This window comes from Solea solea, chromosome 4, assembly GCF_958295425.1.
Source record: "Solea solea chromosome 4, fSolSol10.1, whole genome shotgun sequence".
In the NCBI taxonomy this organism is placed as follows: Eukaryota; Metazoa; Chordata; class Actinopteri; order Pleuronectiformes; family Soleidae; genus Solea; species Solea solea.
Genome location: NC_081137.1, coordinates 24,053,656 through 24,065,391, shown reverse-complemented (window position 1 = coordinate 24,065,391; position 11,736 = coordinate 24,053,656). Strand labels below are relative to the sequence as shown.

Below are 11,736 nucleotides of genomic sequence, written 5' to 3'. Positions count from 1 at the left end.
ATAGAACCACTTCCATTAAAGCTGAACACGGTTTTCTCTCCAAGGATTTTGAAGAACATTTCTCACTTTTCCTCTTCATGTAAATTCCTGGACTGACTTAACAACGGTGAGATCAAAGCTCTGTGGGGGAAACTCAGTCCCATCTGCTGCAGGAGTCCTCGTCCTCGTCCCCGTCCACATCCTCGTCCTCTGTCCCTGAAATAGTTCTTTTGAACTCTGTACTCGGTCTGTTGTCACACTGCAGAGTGGAGATGGGAACGTTCTAAACACTGAAAGTTCCTCAGATGAAAATTAAAAGGAAAAAGTATTTGTTTTGAACTCACAGTCTGTGCATGATGTCATATCCTCTGCGTATTTTTTAAAAAAAAATGTGACTAAACTTCATGATCTTATTTCAAAGGACACAATCCCAGCGTCTCTATTTTTATGTTTCAACTAGAAGAAGAATAAACATTAGAGTCTTTGCCAGTTTTTTTCTGTCTTCCCTTTTCTGTTTACCTCTTAGCTCAAATACAGTTTTTGTCATCAGATTAATCCACATTTGCTCTATATTTATTGACTTTATTTGCACTAGTTTGTGCACTTTGAAGTCTTTACAGTGTTTGTAACAAACCCTGTAAAGACAATAGTAACAAAACACAACAAAATAAACAGTGAAAGCATGAGATGAGAGTTTTGTGCTCTGCTACACGAGCCATAAACTACATGGTAATAAAGAAATAAATAATAGGGCTATTGGATCAATAGTAGAATAAAACTAAATAAGTAAATAGTTAATGTACTTTAGGTTCTTTTATATCTGTATTTTACATCTCAGGATGTAAACCTCTGTCCGCGCGGGGAAGAAGCTCACGTTGTCTGTGTTGAGGCTGTAATGTCTTTGTGAAGTGTTCTGTCACGAGGTTCTGCTCAGGTTCTGCTCTGTGACTCCAACACTAAACTAAACTGAAACGCTTGAGTTCTGTGGCAGAGACGTACGAGGTTTGTTGTGTTCCTGTGTCACAAACATGAATTACAGACAGACTTGTCTCTGTTTTGTCTTTATGTGAAGTTACAGTGCAGATGATGCTCCGTCCAACCACGAGTCAAACCAGTGATCAGCTGCTCAGGCAACATTCAGGTAAGCCCTCAGTGCCACACACACACACACACACACACACACACACACTTTAACCACTTGGCCATGTCACGCCCCATACTCTCTTTTTTCTTTTAAAGCTGTAGTGCGTAACTTTTAACCATTAACAAGTCGGGCTGAAGAAAAAACGTTGATTCTTTTTTGAGTCAGTCACAAATATCTAAATTCTGATTATTAAAATGCTAAATAATGTAAAATGGACGGTACAAAAAGGTGGAACTCTGAAGGTCAGCACTTTATGCTGAGCACATAACAAAGAAGATTCCCACCCCCATTAACAAGTGTCTTATACTTAACCATTATCACATTGAATCAAGCCCCGCCTCTACACCACAGCTGTATACACACAAATGCTCCCTCAGTCAGGTCTGATAGTATTGCTCATAGAAGGAGGCAGTATATAAATGTTACTTTGTCTCAGAGGCAGAATAATAACATTATAACCTGAACTGCAGCTTTAAGTGAAGTTAAGTTAAGTTAAGTCATTTCTTTATGAAGCCAACGCTTGGTCACTTTGACGAAAAAAAACCTGCCTCAGATTTCACCTTTCTGTGTCTGTGTCGCCGTTACACAACCGTGTTATTAGGGAAAATGTTACAAGCCTTTGTGCCGCAAACTAAAGGTGAGCAATCACACACAACTCTAATTCCCTTGTCACATAAATGATGTAGTGTCCTACAAATGGATTACTATACAGGACATGAGGCCGCGCAGCCATTAATCTGCAGCAGTGACAGCCGAGGCAGCGCAGCCATCCATCAGTCATCTCATCCTAAAGTCACTCTTAACTGCACCAAACCTTCAGAGGTCGGTGTCGACACCAGCAGCAGCAGCAGCTCACAGCGCGACACCGCATGATGTTTCTTGTTTGATTTGTTATTACAACCAAAGGTGTGAACTGGCTGCTGCTGCTGCCTTTGCCCCAGATCCACGTGTTAAATGAACAAAATAAACCTCATCGATCTTCTGCTGACAGAGTCGGATCACCACAGAGAATCATCACGTGACACGCGAGCAAACCTGCGCAGATGAACTCCATCGCACAGCAGAGATGATGCTTGTGAACACACAGAGCTCATGATATTAAGATGCATTCATCAGTTAATGCCACATGTTCTTCCAGCATGAAGTGGAAATGTACATTTTCAGCGAGAAACATTTAACACAGTCAAGGAAAGTCTTGTTATATATTTGGCGATAGAAGTTTTAAAAGTCTACTTTAAATGTTGCACGACTACTATCAAGTGTAATCCATCTGATAGATGCTAAATTATTTAAGTCTGGGTCAAAACAAGCAGCAACCACTGGAGATAACATCTATAAACTGCCGCTGTGAAGCCTCAACATTTGGGATTTGACTGTAGACGAGTGGAGGAGTCGCCTGTAAACGCGCTTGTCTGTTTTCCTCTAAACAGGAACTTCATTTACAGAACTGGACGTCATGTTCAGCTGAAGAAGACCTGAAATGAGTGAGAATAAGTCAGAAAATATTGAGCTCTCGCATTAAAACACGGTTATCAGCACCAACGCTAAAGCTGCAGACTTTTCACACGAGGCAAATTTATTCTCTCATCATGTATATTTCACACACTGGTAAAGTGACATGAGATTAACGACTCTGATTATCATTTTCTAAGCTTGCGTACCACTCACTGGTACACACCACAGTTTGAGAACCATGGATCTAGACCACAAACAACCTGAGGGCTGATGAGTGTCCAGTCTCGTCTCACGTTGAAAAAAAAAACAGAATTTCAAAGTAAAAGTGTATATATATATATATAATTTTACATTTACTTATATATTATAATAAAAATACTGCTCACTGTTTATGACGATAGCTAACAATCATATTTTATTACAATATTCTGTTGATCTTGGGCTTGTTTTCATTATAACTTTGATATTCAGGGGCGGGGCCACATAAAAATCGAGTGATGTGCCACATGTGGTCCATGTGCCGCGGGTTTGAGACGTGTTTTCTGACTTTACAAATCAAAGCAGGTTAATTTTTCCATTTTCCCAGTGGAGTCGCCCTCTGGTGGCCATTGTGTGTATTCTAACTTCCAGATTAGCTTCAGCAGCAACGTATATATTTATAAAGGGTCTCTGATATAATTATGGTCTGTTGCTGCTAAAACTCCAGTGAAATAAAGTCACATTCTCGTCCTGCAGCTGACGCAGCTTCACTGACCCTCTGACTTCCAGTTAATCACCACGGTCCCGAAAAAGTAATCCATCTTTCAATGATGTGTGTGATTAACTCTGTCACTAATGGTTCGGATCAAAGTGATGAATGAACAATCAGCAGAACCGTGTTCCGCCGCAGAGCGACTCGACCCCGCTGTGATTTGTTTTTCCCTCCTCGGGCCTCGCACGTGCGTCTCCGAGTGCCCGCTAACCTCACAGCCACAGCTTGAACCTCCTGTAATGAAGCATAGAAACAGACACCGTCGGTGACAAATCATCGTCGTGGAGGCGTGACAGCGGGGGCTGAGAGCAGATATACAGGAGAGCGTGGAGCCAATCTGCTAAAACAGCTCAGTGGAATAATCCGACTGTGAGCTGTAAAGTCCACGGAAAAGACTCGTAAATATGTGGGAACGCAGGCGCGATTCAACGCCCTTTACCTCATGAAATATTCCACTTCCTGTGCAAATCACTGCTGTAAAACAGAGGTTTGTTGTCTTTACATTAGTGGTGTGGAGTGAGCGTCGCAGGCTCACTGGCAGCCCTGTTGGCAGGGTCTTACTTTTATATTGAGTGCAACTGGAAACCTATTCATTAGAGCAGCCGCTAGATTAGTTGCCAAAGCCTTGTTGGAACATCCAGTTGTTGTGACTCTGCTTCAAGAGGTTTCTGCTTAAATACTGCTCCTCTCAAATCCTTATGGTCGCCGCAGTCACTATTTATGGGACAATCCCAGGTTTCTTCCATGTTTCCTGTCACCGTCGACTCTCTAGTTCATTATGAAGAAGTTTAAGTATGGGAGAGTTTAACAGGAGAGACAGAGACAGAGAGACAGAGACAGAGACAGAGACAGAGACAGAGACAGAGAGACAGAGACAAAGACAGAGAGAGAGAGACAGAGAGACAGAGACAAAGACAGAGACAGAGAGACAGAGAGACAGAGACAGAGACATAGAGACAGAGACAGAGACAGAGACAGAGAGACAGAGAGACAGAGACAGAGAGACAGAGACAAAGACAGAGAGAGAGAGAGTAAACCAGCTCATGAAAGGCTCCAGTTCTTGCAAGCTGATCTTCATATGTTTCCACAAACGAAAGGAAATCAATGATTGTCTGGAAAGTCACTCAGAAGAGAGCGAGGAGAGCGATGAATACTGCAGGTACTCAACAGATTAGATTAAAAAATGATTTAGTGAGACAGTCCAAACCATGTCTCACAAGCCAAGGTTACTCCAGACCGTTCAATATCTAGAGCCAGAAAACAAGTTTCAAACGTAATGGGTTCTTTTTCCCGGTTCCATGTCGATGTCCTGAAACTAAACTCCTCAGTGAAGTGAAGGAAAAACCAGGACTTCATTAAATTATTAATGAGTCAAATAAAAGTAACTGTCTGTAACATCCAGACCTCAGCTCCACACTTCCCCGCGTGTTTGTGTCTGTGACGGAAAAAAGTGGAACAATAACAGCAAGGCGGCGGTGAATGAACCCGAGGAGGAGCTGAGAGTCAGCAGCAGCAGCAGCAGCAGCAGCAGCAGCAGCAGCATCAGCAGCATCAGCAGCAGCATCAGCAGCATCAGCAGCAGCGTCTCTGTCACTCACTGCAGAGTCTCAGTTGATGCTTGTTAGTGAGTTTGAGATCGTAAAACCACTGAGAAACTATGAGGGACAAACACCTTAATGGCTCTTTTCCACGACACAGATCTAACTCAGTTCAGCTCGGCACGGTTTGACTCGACTCCACTCAGTTTATTTCTTGCTTTTCCATCAGTGATAGAACCTGGTGGTTTTTTTTAGCACCTGCTCTGACGAGGTTCCAAGTGTGACGTCGTCAGCGTTGCTGAAAGCCGGCGATCGATCGTGAGCCAAATCACAAGCTGTTCTCAGCTCAGTGACTGTGTCAGGCTGAGTCTGAGGAAGTGCTGAACTCATCTTTCTAATTCATCATTGTCATGATGGAAACTACTGCTTCCACGGTCCGTCACTAGTTTGTGTGTTTGTGTCGCGTATAAAATGTTATCACGGCAGTTTCCTGCTGCTGTGCTATGACGGCCGAGCCCTAGATGCCCGAGCTGCAACTAACGATTCATTTTCATAATCGTTGGGTTCAGAAAATCAGTGTTTGTCAAACCTGGAAATGATGAAGTTCTCAAATGTCAAAGAAAAGAAGAGAAAGAGAAATGGCAAAGAAACCAGAAAATACTCTCATTTAAGAAGCTGAAGCTCAAACCGATGAAACCGATGAATCGATGATCAAAATAGTTTAATTACTAAGTTAATTGATCAATAATCGAGAGCCGAGCAGTGTTTTCACTGTAGAAGTTGCAACTGGAGATTTAAAGTGTTTGGTTTTTTTACACAAACATTAATACTAACAATATCAATGATCATTGGTTCTAATAAGATTCTGCTTAATAAATAGTTTTCAGTTGTATTGAGTGAGGAGCAGAGAGCAGCAGAGAGGAGCAGAGAGGAGCAGAGAGGAGCAGAGAGCAGCAGAGAGGAGCAGAGAGCAGCTGAGAGGAGCAGAGAGCGGCAGAGAGGAGCAGAGAGGAGCAGAGAGCAGCAGAGAGGAGCAGAGAGGAGCAGAGAGGAGCAGAGAGGAGCAGACCACCGGGGACAAGAAAACCCAGAAAAGTGGCCTCATTAATTCTAAATGAGGCTGTGCACTGTAACTGGGCTATTCCCACAGCACACTTCAATCTCCCTCATGTCTCTCTCTCTCTCTCTCTCTCTCTCTCTCTCTGTTATTATGTGACAATAAAAAAAACAGACTTCATTCATTTATTTTCAAATAATTACTTATATTTCCGTGACCTCTGACCTCTGTCAGGGAACAACTTGCCGTGTCCCAGTTTTGGAACTTTCTGATCTGAGGAGAATTTAGATCCACGTGACTGTAGCAGCAGTTTTTAAGGCTTCTTGTTTTTAGAATCGTTTGCTTCTCGTTTAGGTTAAAATCACGTGTATTTGATGAACGCTGTCACATTGAGGACCGTGAACACTTTTCAAAATAAAGCCCAAGTTGCTCCACTTTGGCCTTTAAAGCACAGTATGTAATGTTTGGTCACGTGACGCAGCCTGTGGTTCGTCCGTGTGTTTGCACTGAACACAAATGTTAATCGTGATATTCACTCACTCACTCACTCACTCAGTCCTCGTCGTGAAGGTTGCGGTGTCGTTGTGAAACATTAGCGACGGTTGTAACAAAGCGGACAAAATCATTAAAAGGTCACAGGAAATAGAAACGCTCCATTACCTTGAGTAGGAATAAAGATTTGTGTGTCATGGAAGAGCATGAATTCTTTATTGTCATTATGCAAACACGTATCTAGTTTGGTAACACTGTAAAAAGTTGAATGAATGCAGATGCTATGTGTCATGTTACATATTATATCTTTAACTGCAGCCTCAGAAGGATGCAGCCCCTGGACTGTGACCATCATCTGTCCACCACGATCAGTTAGCCACTAATCTACATTTACTCTCATCCGTCCATTCTTACTCACTGACCTTCACCCTTTCATCAGTTCTTGGCCACTTTTCTTGATCACATCTCTGACCTTTGACCTCCAATATTCGCCCTCGTTCCATTCCGAGCAAATTCATCTCCTCAGATTCCTGTCCTCTGACCTCTGTTGACTCAGGCACTGCAGCCTCCATTCATTTTCAGCTGCTGACCTCCACCCAGGACACAAGCCGCCGCCCACTCCAGCGACTGACCTCCACTCACTCAGCCTCCTCTGACGGCCGGGTTCCATCATCCTTCTTCTTCTTCTTCTTCTTCTTCTTCTTCTCCTCAGGACTCTCACATCCGTTCTGACAGACAGACCAAATCCATCCTAACTCGCCATGAAATGGAGGAGCTGTTTTAGCCCGGACAAATAAATGAAATGTAAATGTGTCTGTAGACTTTAGCAGAAGTGTGTGTGTGTGTGTGTGTGTGTGTGTGTGTGTATTCTTCACGTCCCGAGTGAAACATACGTTTGGATGTAGAGAGCGTTCGTCATTTTTATTGACCTGCTTCCAATATTCCCCCGCCATGATAAATCCTTTTATTCTGTCCCACTTACGCCAATGAGATAAGAGAGACAGGCAGTCTGTCTGTCTGTCTGTCTGTCTGTCTGTGCTCCCTCCAGGGTTGGAACCTTGCCAAACACTTGCTTCATATCCCCAGGCCTTTTTTGTTATTTTCTTCTGCTCGGGGACAATTAGCAACATAAACTCCTGATGCTGCGCCAACACACACTCACTGAGGCTGATTCACTTTCACTGACCTGCAGTCAGACGTGTGACTGACGCTGTGAACGACTGTGTTGAGTTTGCAGTGGATCTGGTTCTAGTATTTCATTTAGACCTTTGATACAGTATTAGAAAATGTGCACTGACTTTGTCACTTCATCTGCATAAAGGCACAAAATGCAGAAGATCCATAAACAAATGAGGTCAATTTATAATACAGACCTAATAAATCATCAAATTAAGAATTTGATTTCAGAAACAATCACAATCAAAAACCAGCGTTGTCGTTTTAAATCTGCAAAACCTTCCAACAACTTTTCTTCTTCGATGTGTCCAGCACAGATTGCCGTGTTGGGACGACTCAGACCAGTTTGCTCATTTACGCAGGCTGCAAATCGCCAAAATGGACGCCAAAATTCAAAATGGCCGACTTCCTGTTGAGTTGAGGCCATGGTCGCGGTCGACTTCTTTGTTCGTCTTGGTCGATGACATCTTTCCACCAAGTTTCGGGAAATTCGGTGGCACTCAATTTTGCCTCTGTTTTCACTTTAGGGGGCGCTATAGAGCCCTTGAGCAGGACACGGGCCCGTGAACTACGCCAATATCACATTTTCTCCAGACCTGACGTCCATACCAAGTTTCCAGAGTTTTTATGCTCATTAACGCCTCAAAATCCGTGGCTTTCGGGTCATTTTTGAGGAGGTTAACGTGCTTCAAGACTCTGGTAGTCACGAGGCTACAGATACAGAAACTGAAACCACTGACACATTTAAAGAGTAACATAATGTATGTATGTATTTATTTATAAACTTTGAATATTACATATTTCCTTTGATAAGGCAGATTATATGAAGTCCAGAAAGATGACGGTGTTACTGTAAAACATTCCAGCTCTCATCATGGCATACATTTACATTAATGACACAACAGTTTTTCTTATTTTAGGCCCACTATGATGCAACATGAAGTATCATAATCATAAAAGGAAGAAAGAAAAGCTTCAAACGAAAGCTTAAATATTGGAAGAATTCTCAGTTCATCACATGTCAGAGAATACGGTTTAAAATACTTGGAACAGAAAATACTCTCATAGCGCAAGAATGTACAATCTGACACATTAAAAAGGAAAAAGTATCTCATGTGCATAATAACTACAGCAAAAAAGTCTTGCATCCTGTCAGGCTAACTATAGAGCTACCTATAATATGTCTAACAGACACTGGAGGACAGTACTTTATGCAAATATGCTAAGTCACTCAATTGAAGGAAAAATACTACGCCAAACAAATAAGCTATTTTCTGTAGCCTATGTGCAGTTTTTCCACTGCCTAACAGCACCACAACATCCACTATAGTCTAACTACATATTGGTAGTGTGTCAGAGGACATGCCAAGGCAGATCAGCGAGCCGTCACACTCTGAACCATCGTCTCTTAATTATTCAACACGACGACAGTGTGAGTGTGAGTGTGTGTGTGTGTGTGTGTGTCACATCCCGGGGAAGGAATTCAAGTTTAAACATCTCTGTGGTTTAAACAAGGGGGGGAGGGGGAGGAGGAGGAGGAGGAGGAGGGGGAGGTCCAAAAGTCAAAGCAGGCTATTACTTTACACAGTCCCATAAAGAGTTATCAGTGAGCTAAATACTCATGTAAGAGGAAGCAGAGTTGTGGCCGCGTCACTGACCCAGCAGAGCAGACGCAAATGAAAGGAAAACCAACCATGACGTCACGTGACGTCACATGACGTCACCACCAGAGCAACTCCAGCCTGCCTTGGCATTGATTCTACGAGTCTCTGGACATCATTGCTCGTCGTTGGTTCTTCAGTAGATATTCAGTGGTGGTTTTTAAATATGGCGACAGCAGAATCGGCAGTATTCACATCATTCCATCAACAGAGACGTGTGTCCCTGTCATCATGAGACGACAGGTGATCACTCAGGACGACTCTGTATTGATTTGTCACGACACTTTCCTCTGAGAGGAGGACGAGTGGAACCTAAACGCTCCACGCAGCAAACAAACCAACATGGACGACGATGACTCATATATAGCACCACATTACTTTAGACTAATATGTTTTTTGTCTCACTGACCTCTGAGGTTAGAACTGAATGTGCATCCATCTTTGTGATGAAGTGTTTACGCACTGTAACCTCACTGTGACACTTATTCTTGTCCTGCACTCACTTTCTCTTCTATTTTCCACAGATATTTAACAAATGCATGAGCACAACTTCATTTGCCCCATAGGTGTGAATACAGGTGTCACTTAAAGTCGCCATTTTTACTGAACCAGCACTCAGTCCGTGCTCCTGCTGGGTGACTGGATGATATTAGGCCCTGAGCAGCCATTTTAACATGTCACAGTGTGTTTCAGAGAGAGCTTAGAGCTTCACCTGTCTTGACTGACATGACGTGAGCAAGAAATCCTTAACATCATCAATAATGCACGTGCTCTCCCTGCTACAACATATCAAAATGGCTGCTGTGCCACGGTTTCTCATTATCTCTGGTTTTCCTGTCATTTGTCTCTGTCACTGTTGTGACTCCAGTGTCACTTGTGTAGATTCTGCTCAGTATTCTGCGTGTTTACTGTGTTTGTTTTCCATCTCCACGCAGCAGCAGCAGCAGCAGCAGAGTCGGCTGTGGGAGTTCTTTGTGCCTTATTGCTTTTCCAGTGAGTTCCACAGTCTGTTTCCCTGAAGTTAAACTGAGAGTTAACAGTCCAGAGAAACCGTGTCGTGCGGCACCTGTTTGTCCTCCGCGGCTCCGCTGACGTCCGTGCCCTCCGCGCTCTGGCACGAGAGCTCCTCCTCGCATCGAACCGGCGGCCGCACGATGACGCACGGCCTCGCGGGCTCCCCGCTCCCGCCGGCGCGCGCGGGGCTGCGACTGTCGCGCTCGTATTCCTCCTGCGCGCGCTGGATCTTCCTGTTCCGAAGCTTCCACTTGTGAATGTGGAACGTTGCCAGGGAGACGAGGACGATCCCCACGAGCACGACCACCAGCACGAGGAGCGCGAGCGTGGAGGAGAGCGGCGGGAAGAGGCTGAGCTGCTCCACGCAGGTGCCGTTGTTGTTGGCCTGGAGAGCCCCGTGACAGCGGTGCAGCGGCACCGGCAGCCGCGAGGCCTCGGAGGTTCTGGCTGTCATCCGGTCCACCTTCCCCGGCCACTCGTGTCTCTCTGTCCGCGTCCTTGGTGCTCGCTCTCTCGCTCTCTCCGGGCTCAGCGCGGTGACACCGGCCCGCGCATGAGGTTACCTGCAATGAAGGAGCGAGGACACATGAGGATGATGATGATGAGACCCAGAGAAGAAGAAGACTGCCTATCAGAAGCATCAGAAACACGCCCACAATCTCAGACCAAGGCTACTTTAATAAAAAAAACAATCAGACACAATTAACATGGAAAATACGCACCAAGTGGCACAAAATCACAGAAATCCACGGTAAAACCCTGAGAATAGCCCATAATATTCATCATGAAGTAAACTGAACAATGGACTCCATCATCTATTGTGCAGGCCTTTTAAGATTTAGCCGAACACAAGCCATCCTTCCTTCCTTCCTTCCATCCTTCCCTCCTTCCACACTCCAGCCAACGCACGATCGTTCCGGACAAGAATGTGAGCTTTACGCAGAGGATAATAATCTTCCATGTCATGCACACAGACACACAAACCTGCTCACACCAAGAGAAAACAGCGTGATTCTTACCTGGTGAATGAGAACAGGAGAGCTGCTCTGTGTAAATGGGGGAAAAACAGGATCGTGGTGACGTTATATCATGTAATGTGATGCTGCTGCTGCTGCTGATGCTGCTGCTGCTGCTGCTGCTGCTGATGATGCTGAGGGTCTCCGAGCTTTCAGGACGCTCTGACTGCAGCAATCCACTCTCTCTGCATCCAGGACGGCGCTCTCCTCCCCGCTAAATGCGTTAAGTCTGGTGGAGTGGGAAAGATTCCTCAGTATGCATCAGAGTGGGTTTGGAAAATACGATTAGAATAGAGCTGTGTGTCCTGCTGCTGGTGCTGCTGCTGATGCTGCTGCCTCTCCTCCTCCTCCGGTCATTCGCTGCTCCACTCAGCATCTGAATGAAGCAGCTGCAGCTGCATTAAAGGTCCCGTATATCCCAGCAGTCAGCTGGCAGCTCTGGGTTTTATTTAT

General features: G+C 44.5%; 1 protein-coding gene across 1 annotated transcript; it reads right to left on the bottom strand.

The window, feature by feature from the left end:
* Nucleotides 1-8,349: 8,349 nt before the first annotated feature.
* LOC131458374 (uncharacterized protein C11orf87 homolog) lies at nt 8,350-11,681 on the bottom strand. The gene is made up of 2 exons (XM_058627430.1): nt 11,287-11,681; nt 8,350-10,830 (listed from the first exon to the last, which is right to left on the bottom strand). The coding sequence occupies exon 2, from the start codon at nt 10,719-10,721 to the stop codon at nt 10,287-10,289; it is 435 nt and encodes a 144-aa protein (XP_058483413.1). The 5' UTR covers nt 10,722-10,830; nt 11,287-11,681; the 3' UTR covers nt 8,350-10,286.
* Nucleotides 11,682-11,736: the final 55 nt, after the last annotated feature.